Below are 13,645 nucleotides of genomic sequence, written 5' to 3'. Positions count from 1 at the left end.
ACCAAGGTCACAAGTGGAGGCTCTGCAATTGGGAATACGGAATCAAGATCATATCTTGAAAAGAAGCTTGTTTTCTGCTTTGGATCTCATATTGCATCCCAAATGCTTCTTCCTCCCGGAGATGAAAATTTTCTTTCTTCTTCAGAAATAACTAAAGCGCAGGAGGTAAACTCTTTCTACTCTTTTGCAGTATGCTGTCGTCTACATACTTAATGTTTCGTTTCTTTATGATTATTATTTGCGTCTTGCAACAGATTGCAACACGTATGGTGCTTCAATATGGCTGGGGACCCGATGACAGTCCTGCGGTATACTATGCTACTAACGCGGTAACCTTCTTTCTTAAATCTGAAATTGGCTCCATTCCAAGATTTAAATGTCTGATACCACTGAACCAACATGTTGAATACTGAACATGATGATTTCATCTTACATACAGTTCCCATTCATTCTGATGTCCCATCTGAGCAGTTGATTGACCCTGTACTTTTTCTGTTTGATTTATTTCATTCGATTGAGCAGGTTTCAGCTTTGAGTATGGGGAACAATCACGAGTATGAAATGGCGGATAAAGTTGAAAAGGTTCGTTTTGCTCTTCAGTTTTCCATACGTTCTTAATATCTGCTGTGTCTGTGGTGACTCTCTAGGTTTCCGCAATTTTCTATCTTCAGCTTCGCTTATCGGTAGTTTCAAGCATTGTCCAAGGCTAAATGACCTCTCTAATGCCATCTTTATTCCTCTACAGATTTATGACTTAGCGTATGAAAAGGCAAAGGGAATGCTTCTTAAAAATCGCCGTGTCCTTGAGAAAATCACAGAGGAGCTACTCGAGTTTGAAATCTTAACTCAGAAGGTTAAAAAAACTTTACGATGTTGGAATCAAATTAGAATGAAGGATTGTTCCAAACAACGTATGATCTTATCAATTTGGTTTCGTCGTATGGTTTGCAGGATCTGGAAAGAATTGTACATGAGAATGGGGGGATTCGGGAGAAGGAACCTTTCTTTCTCTCAGGAACTGATTACAATGAGGCAAGTATTACGACCATCAATCCATTTTTATTATAAGATGGCTTGTAGTAGTATACTTTTAGCCATTTTCTGTTAATACTGCTTAGTGCTTACAGTTATTTTTTCTCTTTTTTGTTCGTTTGCAGCCATTGTCAAGGAGTTTTCTTGATGTTGGAGATCCGCCAGAAACTGCACTTCTTAGTGCACCAACTTAAAAGCAATGGAGATGATTCCATATTTTGATGATAGAGTTTCTTAGCATACCTTATTTATATCTACTATGTATTAAAATGGAAATTGTTTTGACTTATTCTATTTAAAGTTAAATGAAAATTAAAAAGAGGCTGATTTTGTGAAGATTCTAATACTGAGGAATCGAACCGTTTACCTCAAGTCTATTTCACAAGTGTTTGAAACCAATGGACCAAATGAAATTTCACTGCCGGTCGAACCGGTTCAAATTTTATTGCAACGAGAGTCCGAAGCAAATGCATTGACTTGCTTCTTCTTCTCAACTCTCAAGGCTCTGGAGTCTGGACTACTACTGTCACGTGATCCCGAATCCATGATGAGACTCAACTCGAGTTTCTGGGTTCTCCTCTTCTCAATCACGCTTCTTTCAATCCAATTCAAGTCTTCTTTTGGATCCGCATCAACTAAGGAAGCTTACGTCACACTTTTGTATGGAGATGAGTTCTTATTGGGTGTTAGGGTATTGGGCAAATCGATCCGAGACACTGGATCCAACAAGGACATGGTCGTTTTGGTCTCTGATGGTGTTTCAGACTACTCTAAGAAGCTACTCAAGGTTTGGGTTATATAACCTTTCTATTCCTAGAAGCTTTAAAGATCTTTAAAAAAGAGAAGGCTTTCTATGTTTGAGTTATTAAAGGCTAGATTTTTGATTATATGTAGGCTGATGGATGGAAGATAGAGAAGATTAGTTTATTGGCAAATCCAAACCAAGTTCATCCCAAGAGATTCTGGGGTGTTTACACTAAGCTGAAAATATTTAACATGACTGATTACAAGAAAGGTAAGTGATTTGTGTCCTGCAATCTTAGAGCTTTTTTTTCCTTGTGTTTATGTTTATCTGTCACTGTTTTTGTTTTGTTACAGTTGTGTATCTCGATGCTGATACTATTGTGGTAAAGAACATTGATGATATGTTTAAGTGCTCCAAGTTTTGTGCTAATTTGAAGCACTCTGAGAGGCTGAACTCTGGGGTTATGGTTGTTGAGCCCTCTGAAGCTTTGTTCAATGATATGATGATGAAAGTCAAGACTTTGTCGTCTTATACTGGTGGAGATCAAGGGTTCTTGAATTCCTATTATCCAGACTTTCCGAATGCTCGTGTTTTTGATCCTAGTTTATCCCCTGAAGCCATGAAAACAAGACCAGTTCCTAAAATGGAAAGGCTATCTACGTTATACAATGCTGATGTTGGTCTTTATATGCTTGCTAACAAGGTATATTCAATTTGAAATTTGTATTTAAGCTAATCTTTATTTTGATTACATGTCTGTTGATGTTACTTTTACTTTTCTCTTCCCAAGCTAAGGGATGTGAGCTGGAATGTGTGTGGCCTAGTTTTGGTTATTTAGAAGCTTAAGATTCTCATTATTTATGTAGTGGATGGTCGATGACAGCAAGCTTCACATTATTCACTACACTCTCGGCCCTCTTAAGCCTTGGGATTGGTGGACAGCATGGCTCGTGAAACCTGTTGAAGCGTGGCATGTAGGTATTCCTGTTCGTGATTGTATATTTATTCTCATTATATCTTGAAAATTGAGTTCCTTGGAGTGATATTCTAAGTTATGTTTCATCTGGACAACTGCAGAGCATTAGGGTAAGGCTTGAGGAGACTCTTCCTGGGACTGGAGGTGGAAAAACCCCAAATGATGAATTCATGGTCAAGTTCCTTTTCTTGTTACCACTTTTTGGGCTTTCATTCTGCCTTTATCGTTCAATACAGGTTAGACTTCTTGTTCTTCCCAACGATTTCTGTCATCTCAGCTAAATTCATCTCTTTTGGATCTCAGTTACATTTTTATACTGCAGGGACGTGACTTCTTGGGTTCAGTGTGCAGGAGCTCATTGTGCATTCAGATTAGACATCTTTATTACAAAGTTAGATCTAACGGAACAGTTGGTTATAGTGGTGTGTCAACATTGTCTACCATGAATCCCAGTTATCAAGTTAGTTTTCATTTTCTAGATCATTTTTAGCCCATAATTGTTTACTTGCCTGCCTTTTTGCTTTTCTAATGTTCAATCTTTATCACTACAGCTGCACACTGGTTCACATTCTAAGGTTCCTCAATACTTACGGGCAGTTTCAGTTGCAGTCTGTTTTGTGGCTGCTTTGACATCCATTGGCGTTTCCTTCATGTTTGTGCCAAGGCAGATCATGCCATGGACTGGCTTGATTCTGATATATGAGTGGACATTTACAATCTTCTTCCTTTTCTATGGTAGCTTTCTACTTCTAGTGTATCAATATGGCAAGAATATCGCAGTTCAAACAGGATCTTTTTCATCACAAACAGAGTCGTCATTGGATGATTCGGGAAAAGGTATGGACATGTTGAAATCATAATATCAATATCAGTGGCATTCTCTGCAAAAAGAATGTATAAATACCATAATTTACTCTCTCTCTCTTTCGCCAAGTCTACTCATTATGTGGGACTATACCTCCCCAGAGACACAAATGTCTTTCTCAGTATATTTTTTTTGTTATCACTAACTTGTTTGACAAATCAACAGGTCATCAGCGGGGAGATGCGTCTTTTGACTTTACTACATGCTATTATGGATTAGGGATGGCATTTCTGGCTGTTGCTGCCATTTCTTTGCCCTACATTTTAGGGGTCACCGCTTTATTTTTGAGGTAACTTTCTTCACATTGGCTGTATCTTTAGCTTCAAGAACCAACCCATAACTTTAACATCATCCGCTGATAAGGAAATCTTAATTCATTTGCTTATGTTCCTCACCTGGGAATGTGTAGCTCATTCTCATAAATTGTTGTTGATTCATCATACTCTTGGTTCTTGGATTTGAGTGAATTGGGACCTGGCAGGAGGAAAATTTGTTTCACTTGTTTATATATACTAACTGGCTGGTATCTGTTACATATTGAGCAGGTTAGGTCTGATGATAGCCGTAGCCATGGTTCTAGTTTCGTTCATGACATATGCTTCAGAGCACCTCGCAATCAGATGGTTCCTCAAAGGTCTAGAAAACCGTGACACGACGAGAACAAAGTCAATCTGCTTCCTCTGCTGACACACACACACACACCACACAAACAAACAAAAAAAGCGTGTCACAATGTTGTTACTCACAACACAAATTGTGATCTCTTTATTCTGTATTAGGATAACTCCGAGTTTTGTTCCCTCTTGAGTTTTCTTCTTCAAATTATGTGACTACTTAAATTAGAGAAATAACATGAATACGCAACAAATTAATGAACCAACTTATGATCTATTGATTCTGTTAAGATATGACCTCCGAGTTCTGTTCTTTCTTGTGTTATTATATCATATACTATTGCGTATTCATGTTCTTACAACAAGTTTTATTTTGTTTTGGAAGTGAAAACATTACATCAAAAGGAAGAGTTGCCTTAACTTATAGTCGTCAGGTTCTTGTAAAAATAAATCTCCATCTCGCCAGACATCCTCTTCGATAGCAACCTATATATAGGATATTCGTTGCTCAAACTGATAGTGGTTTGATAGTCACGGTCACCGTCACGGAAAGTGAACTTGTAGTATTCGTTAGTCTGATGGATGGCGAATGTACTGTCATTGTTTGACGTAGATTCAGATCCGTTGAGGACTACTTCACCTTCTAAAGCGGTTCTCTGAACTACTCTCCAAAATCCGGATTCACCGCAGTGAGGGGGATCTACGAACTTGATCTTAAGTTTGGCTGATTCACGTACGACATCTGACTTGGATAGCAATACAAACATAACTTGTGTGGGTGCTGACATGTTTGGATTGGTGACCATTAACGGTTGTTGTGGGCATGAGTTGGGATCACTAGATCCCCGTTTCATTCGGCATATCCACAAGTTGTAGTCCGACGTCATGAAGCTGATGTAATACGGCACGTTGGGCTTAACCGGATCTCCTTCGCCATCGTAAACCACGTCGGTCCCTTCACCAGCAACACCAGATGTTTTTGTTATTGCAACGAGCAAGAAAGAGAGGAGCATCAACCGGAATGTTTTCATCTTTGTGTTGTTTTCTGTTTCTCTTGCTTTCGTGTTCTTGCGTTGATTAGTTTCTTTTATAGAGATTAACACCCATTGTTTTTAGTCTTCACATATTGAACTTTGCTTCTTAAAGCTTCTAAAACATTTCTTTTTTCCTTACTATCTGGATCTTGTTTACGAGGTGGATCTAAGTCAAAGCTACATACCAGTTAAGAAATTATTAAACACGCTCCACAAGAGCTTATTAGTGTTATAATTTGTTAACTTCCAATATAACGTGATATTATATGACCATTTGAGATGATGATATTAGCTCACGAAGAGATGGCGACTAAAAAATGTCATAAATAATGTGACGTATGTACAATATACAACCAACTGACAATGAATTGGCCACATAATGTATCATTCAATGTTTTTAACTTTTATCTCACGTCACTTCCTATATAAGACTCTTTTCACATATAGATGGTGAATGCATGCATGTACAAAATAGATGGTGAATGCATGCATGTACAAAATAGATGGTGAATGCATGCATGTACAAAGTGCAAACTTACATTTATAAAGACTTAGATAATAATGGCTTCGATACCAATCATAAACACTTCTTTTCCCCTAAAAATATGGAGATTACAAGTGTTTTTTTTTTCTTTTTTCAATGCCACTTGCTAATTGAGAAAGAATTTAAACACGTTTCATGGCGGTGATCGAGGGAGTAATTTTGAGTGGACTTTCTGATTGACCAAAGATAAATAAATTATTGATGATTCATCATATATACTCTTGTTCTTGGATTTGAGTGGATTTGGATCTGTCAGGATGAAATTTTGTTTCACTTGTTTATGTATACTAACCGGCTAGTTTCTGCTATATATTGAGCACGTTAGGTCTGATGATAGCCGTAGAACCAAGTCAATCTGCTTCCTCTGTTGACACACACAAACACACACACACACACACACAAAAGCGTGTCTCAATGTAACTCACAACACCGGTTATGAGTTATGATCTCTTAATAATTACGTTAGGATAACTCCGAGTTTTGTTCTTTTCTTGTGTTTTTTGTTCTAAATGATTTTGGTTCCTTAATTCATCACGTAGTTGTAGGCTTGTAGCCCATATGATAAATTATAACAAATTTTAATTTGCAAGAGTCGATTAACCTTTATGCAAATGGCATTTAGTAATATATTGGGAAGAAAAAGCAACTTAAAGTAGAGTAACAACATGAATACGCAACAAAAGAAACCAACTTATGATCTCTTCATTCTGTTAAGATCATATGACTCCAAGTTTTGTTCTTTCTTGTGTTATTATATAATTTATTATTGCGTATTCATGTTCTTACAACAAGTTTTATAATAATTTTGAAAAGAGAACATTACATCAAAAAGGCCAGCGAAAATTTGCCTTAACTTATAGTACTCATGTTCTTGTAAAAATAAATCTCCATCTCGCCAGACAACCTCTTCGATAGCAACCTATATACAGGATATTCGTTGGTCAAACTGATACTGGTTTGATAGTCACCGGTGTCGTCGTCACCGAAAGTGAACTTGTAGTATTCGTTAGTTTTATGGATGGCGAACGTACTGTCATTGTTTGACTTAGACTTAGATCCGTTGAGGACTACTTCACCTTCTAAAGAGCCTCTCTGGACAACTCTCCAAAACCCGGATTCACCGCAGTGACGGGGATTCACGAACTTGATCTTAAGTTTGGCTGATTCACGTACGACATCTGACTTGGATAGCAATACAAACATAACTTGTGTGGGTGCTGACATGTTTGGATTGGTGACCATTAACGGTTGTTGTGGGCATGAGTTGGGATCACTAGATCCCCATTTCATTCGGCATATCCACATGTTGTAGTCAGACGTCATGAAGCTGATGTAATATGGCACGTTGGGCTTAACCGGATCTCCTTCGCCATCATAAACCACGTCGGTCCCCTCACCAACCACACCGGATGTTGTTGTTATCGCAACGAGCATAAGAGAGATCATCATCATCCGGAATGTTTTCATCTTTGTATTGTTTTCTGTTTTTCTCTTGCTTTTTTGGTGTGTTCTCTCGTACTTGAGGTCCTTTTTATAGAGAATATGGAAATAGTGGGTCGGGTACAATACCCATTCTTTGCCGCCTTCACATGTTGAACTTGCTTCTTAAAGCTTCTAAACACTTTATTTTTTCCTAACTATATGGATCTTGTTTACGAGGTGCCGAGGTGGATCGATCTAAGTCAAAGCTAACGAACTAGTTAATTAAGAAACGATTAAGTTTGTAGTGTTAAGTTTCATTAACTTCCAATATAACGTGAATTGATCTGTGTATATGACTATATAAACTTTATATATATGACCGTTTTCCTACAATCTTATACTATTATTTTCGAAGTTAATGGTGAATGCATATGTACAAAGTACAGACTTACATTTATAGAGATTGGAAAAATAACGGCTTCAATGCCACTCATAAACACTTATTTCCCCCTAAAAATACGGAGATTACAAGTGGATTATTCGTCAATGCCACGTACTAATTGAGAAACACACACTTTTGGTGGAGATCGAGCGAGTAAACTGGAGTGGACTTTCTTATTGACCAAAGATATATAAATAAATCAGCACAATATATATAATAATATATGTCAAGTGTAATTTTCCTTTAGACGTTATCCACGAATTAAAAGAGGTGAGAGAATAACACACTGCGAGTAAATTCTTACGTGTGCTCCGACCACGTAATTTAAGATTATCATACGATTTGAGAGACTTTTGATCGTTGAGATCGATATTGTATCTGAAAAATGGAATCAGTCATGTTCATCAAGAAAGTAAACCAAGAAATTTAAGTTCCGGTTTGGTTTAGGCTTTGATTTCGGTTAAGTGATAACCATTGATTCGATAGTTGAGGTTCGGTTTAGTTTGCCGTTTTCGTTTCAATCTCTATCACTGTTCTTTACTTACTTCTTTTAGGACCAAGGAGATTAAAAGCGAAGGAACAGAGTTTGTGGTGTGGAGGGGCAAGATTTGATTTTTTTTTTTTTTCGTTCTCAGTTTGGTTCTTCTGAATTGAGTTTATTAATGTAAACGGTAATAATCATCGATTGTATATGGCGAATCTGCTGTATCTTCAGCTTTCTTCTTGCGTTGTCAGAGGCAGATTCTGTTCTATGAACTGCGATTTTGATCTCTGCCCAAGTATCTTGAGCCGGGGCTCCTTTGATTGCCGCGCTTCTCGCAGACCTAGCTGGGAGGAGGAGCTATTCCGCGACGAAGGGTTTGCTCGATTCGAGTTTGGGAACCGTAAGAAGAAGAAGCCGTGGTGGGTCGATGATGATTGGATGGATGAAGAAGAAGATGACTGGACTATGGTTTTTGAGGTATTTGCTTCTTCTTCCTTTTGGGAAATTTTTCACTAATCGAATTTAATCAGTGAAGTTGCTCACTTTGAATTCATAAAGGTTTTGTTTTGTTGTTAGCTCTGTTTAGCCAATTTAGGAGGTTTTTGTTGTTGTTGTTGTTGTTGTTGTAATTGCAGTTATTTAGGACTTTGAGTTGGATGCTTGCACCCATTGGCATGTCATTGCTTCTTGGAACAGATTCAAACGCGGGTTTAATGGCATTAGCAGTTCCTTTAGTACAGTCTGTGTTGTCTCTTGTGGTTAGTAAGGTCTGGAGCAGCCCAAGCATTAGACCTATGAAAAGAAGCAGAAGAGATACCTTTTCAAGATCTGGGAGTGTAGGTAGTGCAAGAACAAGGAAAGGTAAGCAAGGAGAAAACATGAGGGGGGGTGTGGATAAGGGAGGATACAAGTCATGGATGGTAGGAGATGCTGATTCTAACAGCATGGGTACTGTCTATGGAGGATGGGATGATCTAGACACGCTAAGGGAGATTAGAAATGACTATCCGTCAAACGAGAATGTTCGTCCAAAGCAACAGTTTGAAAGAAATGCTAGTCGCCGGTGGAGAGTTAAGGAGAAGCCATTGCTCTTGAGGATGCTTATTGCTGCCTTCCCTTTTTTGGGTTCATGGACCAAATTGTTATTTTGACGAGGGGTTTATCTAAGTCCTTATAGCTCGGAGAAGTACTGTTTTCACGTGGGTTGTTAAAGGACAAGAGTTTCTCTCTTGATTGGTCATCAAAGAAATTCAATCGTCCTGAAATCCTAAAGGTTAGCTTTCAATTATCTTGGAACGTAGAAGTTAGAAAACACCCCCTTACTTGTGATAACTATGCATATTCTTTGTAAGTTGAGAATATATACCTGTCTCAGAGATTTGTATTTCCATAAATACAGATGTGTAATAGTTCTGTTTTGTATAGCCGAATTAGTATCTTCCATTTTAATATAATCAGCACCAGTAATTGGTGATGGCGCACCAGATGCTACTGAGTACTGATACTATTCATTAGTATGTGAGATTTAAGATTACATAATCTTCTACTTTATCTAGTCAGGGAGCAATACTGCTAGAATATATGCTTTCACGTTTATTTGTTTTTTCTTAGTGATAGTAACCAATGGCCTCATGATAAGTATCTTTGATAAAGACCTTTTTAAGAATAAAGAACAATATCAATTTATTGGGAATCCTTAAGTTAGCAAGTTTCTTTAGAACGAAACAGGAATACATATCGAGGCTGAGAAAATAATATACAGTAAATAGTTAACCCACAATATATGCTTCACTAACCTTCACTATATTATGGAGATCGTAGTCTAAAGTGAGTTACATCTTTTGTTAACTCAAACTTATGAGTACATCTACTCCAATGATCAGCAACCCCTACCCTAGTCTATTTGAACTAGGTAGAGAGCTTTACATGTAATTTGATTTACTGTTGTGTGGATAAATAGAAGTTTCAAAGTGACAGGAATATTGGCATGTGCTAATTGTTTGCTCTGTGACAACAAAGAAGTTACATCTGAAAACATAATCTAGGTAGGGGTTTATATGTCATCTAAGCATTATCTTTTTGGTTTCTCTTCTATAATTTATTGTCTGGATATAGAGTCTTTTAGGCTTCATGGTGATAAAGACTAACCCAAAACTAGATTGTAATTAGGAAAAATTATGGAGAAGTAGGAGGATCGAACTTGTAGTGTTTGTCGATGAAAAGTGATACATCCCAAGTGCAGCTAAGTCCCTTGGGGATGGTCACAAGATCTCCTGCACCAAACTCTACAAACTCAGATGACCCTTTTGGATACACCTTCACCTTTCCCTTCACTAAATAGCATGTCTCTCTTTCTTCAAATACCAATGCATATTTCCCGGGCTGACAAGACCATCTATTTGTCAGAGAAATCCATCATGTTATTACCAATATTATAAGGAATGGAAAAAGGGAAAATCGTTGTGGTTAGTAGTGATAGGAGCAGAGCCTGTGCATGTTTGATACTTACTTAGGCCATGACATGACTCCAAGATCAGATAACTTTCTGCTTGAAGGGTTGCGTTCGATTGCAATATTCATTTTGAAAGAGGAATAAGGTGAGAATTCGACGATGTTTATATATTGTTAGATAGAACAGAAAGAAACAGTGAGAAAGAAGGATAGGAAGAAAGTAGGTATATGAGATGTATTTATATGGTGAAGGACAGAGTAGTTGGTCTGCATGTGTATGTATATATAAAAACAGGTATGAATAAAGTGGCTTCTTCTTTTTTCCATTCTAAATGAAAGGGATAAGAGGAGAGAGGAATCTTTAAAGGAACAGTTTGACCCAGGATGGATACAAAACAAAGTCAGTAAATACATTCATTAAGCTGCTTTTTTAAGACAGTCATTGTAGAAGTATATAATATTTCAAATTCTCTAGTTTTCTACTTTTCTTGATTTCATTAACCTGATTAAGAAACTTTCTTCTCTAGAAGGCAAAATGCTATTTAGTCTCTCTACAAAGCTTTAATGATAAAATCCAGATCGAGTCTCCAACCACATGGACCCCTTCTGTTTTGTCCCTGCGCCCATTATGCTTTCCTTTTCACAGTCTTTAGGAGTAACAGGGTATTCTTAGCTGAAACTCAGACTATTCTCCGGACAACATAGCCTCCATGTGCATTCTGAGTGATCAAATGGGTACAGTCGAGAGGATAAAATAGGATCTGACTTTTTCAGCTGTTATGCACACTATTCACTCGGATTTGTGTAGCTTGAGATCAGTTATTACAGGTTATATATAAGTTATTCAGCTGTTGCGATTGCATTATTAATCTTGGTATCTGGATTTGTGTAGCTTTAAAATCAGTTTACACGGTAACTAATAGATGTTTGTGTATGTGTGTGTGTGAAGATTGTTCATATCGTCCGTATATTGATTATATGGTTTTGGTTTTTAGTTTCGAGAATGTTTGACTGATTCTTCAGAGGAAGATATGTGATAATTCCGGACATTGATTTGTGTAGCCCACCGCAAGTTTGGCTGCTTCCTCAACTGGCTCTGTTAGTTTTTCATACTAACATGTCATGGCATGTGAGAATTAGTGCTCTTAATATAATGAATCTCCTAATATATGCATGCAAAAATATCACATATCCTCAGTATTTTCAAATTTAAGTCTCTCTGACAACAGTAATATGAACAAGTGATAAGTAGCTGCAGCTAAGTTCAGATATAGAATGAAAACAAAAATGTTAATGTGAACACACACACACCTTATGAATTTGGAAACAGGGTCTTGCTTTGATTTTGGTCTAGTCATCATATTCACACATCGAAAGCCTTTGTTTTGTTTCTAGCTGTCTCTTTAACACTCAGATCTCCAAGAGAGTTTGTAGACAAAAGCTTGGTGTTTTTACTGGACATTCAAGCTACAAAGCCTTACAACACAGCGCCATAACGACGTCGTTTTTTTGGTGACGTTAGTTGGGAAGGCAAGGACCTTTGAAACGTGACGTTTTGTGCAGTTACCTACGGGATGAAAACGTTGTCGTTTACGTATCTCGACTCGAATTGTTGTAAAGCCTGGTCCACGATTTAAATCAGACCCAAATTCGATCAGATCTGAACCGTAGTTGACCAAACCAACCCCCACAGTTCTTTGGGCCCATATCAATCCTTGATTTTTTTTTCTTTTTGTTTTTTAAGACTTCTCTTTACAAAAACAACATTTGAATTAGGGTATTTTTCTGAGTTGGTCCATTTTTCGTTACTGATGGACATCATTTAATTTTTATCTCTCTTCGAAATGAAGAAATTGATATTTTTCACCTTTGGGGTAGCTAAGAATTAAATAGCTGGAAAAGGTTGGTATGAGGCCTATGAGTGACTTGGAGATGAGATATTTTACTGTATCTTTATATGTATTCTTCTTCAAAAACTCATCAATCATGATGCAGTGGGTTAGGGTAGCTTCATCATGTTAATTTATGAAATGAGCTGGTCAAGTTGGTAGATCTCTTAATTTCACTTCTATCTCTCTCTCTCTCTCTCTCTCTCTTTATTCAATAAATATATATATATATATATATATATTTTTTGATAGAAAACTACACATAGAAAACAAGACATAAGAAAAGTCTAATCTTGATCCTTGATCTGATGAATTTATACTTAATTTTGCCATTATATATATGCATGGTGTTTTCTTAACACAATTATTTTAATGTTCCTGCCATTAATAAACGTATGGTATAGTTATATGGATTATTTAACTAAAAGTACTAGTGCATATAATGTAATGTAAGCTTTGTTCTTTACCAAATTAAATGTAGACATCAAATGTTTTGTAATTTTTAATACTAGAAAGCACTAACCCGCATTTCAAGAAATAATAGTACTATAGAATAACACACAACATCTTCGAATAACACTAGAAAATGAATACTTTTATAAAGTAGCATGGTATCGAACACGACCCATTCCATTGACATTAATGACGCTAGTCTCTAATTGTTATGACACTTTGTGTTTTAATTTCTGAATGCTTTATTTATGTAATCTTCCAGCTTCCAAAATTCGTGGCTAGGTTGTACACTTTAAAAACGATAGCGTTTAGGGGAGGCATGTAATTAACCACACATCAGGTTGTTGTAAACGTTTACCTAAATTATATACAAAAAACAAATTAACTTTCATAATTGAACTTTTAATTAGATGGAATATCGAGTTTGACATAAGCCAATACATAAGTGAAGTCTAATTTAGTTTTTTTCCTCATCCAATAGATAAGTGAAGTCTAATTAATATAGATGTTTCACGTACGTAACCAAGTAGTTTGACATATATATATGGTTGGTTATATACAAGTAATATAGTTTCGTTGGAGTCTAATTATATTGGAGACCGTCAAGTCACTGCATCTCGATTTGTGATATTGGGTAAACACAACACTACACAGATGTGTCGACGAACGGTAAAAAAAAACAAAAAAAAAAAAA

The 13,645-nt window shown here is 36.8% G+C and overlaps 6 protein-coding genes across 8 annotated transcripts in view; 3 read left to right on the top strand and 3 right to left on the bottom strand.

Annotated features, from left to right (window-relative positions):
• The window catches only part of LOC104700228 (probable inactive ATP-dependent zinc metalloprotease FTSHI 5, chloroplastic), a 12,468-nt gene extending 11,098 nt beyond the window's left edge, over positions 1–1,370 (top strand). For 2 of the 3 annotated variants that reach the window (XM_010415745.2, XM_019244275.1), the window contains 5 exons: positions 255–329; positions 523–582; positions 746–853; positions 952–1,032; positions 1,158–1,370. In XM_010415745.2, coding sequence (XP_010414047.1) covers positions 255–329; positions 523–582; positions 746–853; positions 952–1,032; positions 1,158–1,226 — 393 coding nt within the window. In that variant the 3' untranslated portion in view covers positions 1,227–1,370. Of the gene's footprint in view, positions 1–6; positions 166–254; positions 330–522; positions 583–745; positions 854–951; positions 1,033–1,157 lie in introns of all 3 variants that reach the window. The other variant, XM_019244272.1, reaches the window with a different exon arrangement.
• LOC104700138 (inositol phosphorylceramide glucuronosyltransferase 1-like) lies at positions 1,577–4,509 on the top strand. The gene is made up of 9 exons (XM_010415636.2): positions 1,577–1,819; positions 1,927–2,047; positions 2,131–2,480; positions 2,644–2,751; positions 2,855–2,989; positions 3,076–3,213; positions 3,305–3,590; positions 3,784–3,907; positions 4,164–4,509. Exons 1-9 carry the CDS (start codon positions 1,577–1,579, stop codon positions 4,303–4,305), a joined length of 1,647 nt encoding a protein of 548 aa, XP_010413938.1. The 3' UTR covers positions 4,306–4,509.
• On the bottom strand, positions 4,632–5,326 carry LOC104700047 (kunitz-type elastase inhibitor BrEI-like). Its single transcript, XM_010415528.2, has one exon. The coding sequence runs from the start codon at positions 5,261–5,263 to the stop codon at positions 4,649–4,651; it is 615 nt and encodes a 204-aa protein (XP_010413830.1). The 5' UTR covers positions 5,264–5,326; the 3' UTR covers positions 4,632–4,648.
• On the bottom strand, positions 6,542–7,501 carry LOC104699969. The gene has a single exon (XM_010415429.2). The coding sequence runs from the start codon at positions 7,275–7,277 to the stop codon at positions 6,660–6,662; it is 618 nt and encodes a 205-aa protein (XP_010413731.1). The 5' UTR covers positions 7,278–7,501; the 3' UTR covers positions 6,542–6,659.
• Positions 8,210–9,642, top strand: LOC104699886. The gene is made up of 2 exons (XM_010415315.2): positions 8,210–8,635; positions 8,794–9,642. The coding sequence occupies exons 1-2, from the start codon at positions 8,366–8,368 to the stop codon at positions 9,307–9,309; spliced, it is 786 nt and encodes a 261-aa protein (XP_010413617.1). The 5' UTR covers positions 8,210–8,365; the 3' UTR covers positions 9,310–9,642.
• On the bottom strand, positions 9,825–10,984 carry LOC109132567. Its single transcript, XM_019244267.1, has 2 exons — positions 10,668–10,984; positions 9,825–10,553 (listed from the first exon to the last, which is right to left on the bottom strand). The coding sequence occupies exons 1-2, from the start codon at positions 10,736–10,738 to the stop codon at positions 10,334–10,336; spliced, it is 291 nt and encodes a 96-aa protein (XP_019099812.1). The 5' UTR covers positions 10,739–10,984; the 3' UTR covers positions 9,825–10,333.

Source organism: Camelina sativa, chromosome 1 (assembly GCF_000633955.1).
Source record: "Camelina sativa cultivar DH55 chromosome 1, Cs, whole genome shotgun sequence".
Taxonomy (NCBI): Eukaryota; Viridiplantae; Streptophyta; class Magnoliopsida; order Brassicales; family Brassicaceae; genus Camelina; species Camelina sativa.
Note: the sequence above shows the minus strand (reverse complement) of the source record. Positions and strands in the feature narration are given on the sequence as shown.

What these genes read in the sequence shown, in the direction of transcription:
- LOC104699886 (XM_010415315.2), top strand. Translation starts at nt 8,366, where the DNA reads ATGGCGAATCTGCTGTATCTTCAGCTTTCTTCTTGCGTTGTCAGAGGC. An exon ending in ACTGGACTATGGTTTTTGAG is followed by an intron (nt 8,636 to 8,793) that starts GTATTTGCTTCT and finishes TTGTAATTGCAG; the next exon opens with TTATTTAGGACTTTGAGTTG.
- LOC104700047 (XM_010415528.2), bottom strand. Translation starts at nt 5,263, where the DNA reads ATGAAAACATTCCGGTTGATGCTCCTCTCTTTCTTGCTCGTTGCAATA.
- LOC109132567 (XM_019244267.1), bottom strand. Translation starts at nt 10,738, where the DNA reads ATGAATATTGCAATCGAACGCAACCCTTCAAGCAGAAAGTTATCTGAT. An exon ending in GGAGTCATGTCATGGCCTAA is followed by an intron (nt 10,554 to 10,667) that starts GTAAGTATCAAA and finishes TCTGACAAATAG; the next exon opens with ATGGTCTTGTCAGCCCGGGA.
- LOC104700138 (XM_010415636.2), top strand. Translation starts at nt 1,577, where the DNA reads ATGATGAGACTCAACTCGAGTTTCTGGGTTCTCCTCTTCTCAATCACG. An exon ending in CATGACTGATTACAAGAAAG is followed by an intron (nt 2,048 to 2,130) that starts GTAAGTGATTTG and finishes GTTTTGTTACAG; the next exon opens with TTGTGTATCTCGATGCTGAT. An exon ending in GTCACCGCTTTATTTTTGAG is followed by an intron (nt 3,908 to 4,163) that starts GTAACTTTCTTC and finishes CATATTGAGCAG; the next exon opens with GTTAGGTCTGATGATAGCCG.
- LOC104699969 (XM_010415429.2), bottom strand. Translation starts at nt 7,277, where the DNA reads ATGAAAACATTCCGGATGATGATGATCTCTCTTATGCTCGTTGCGATA.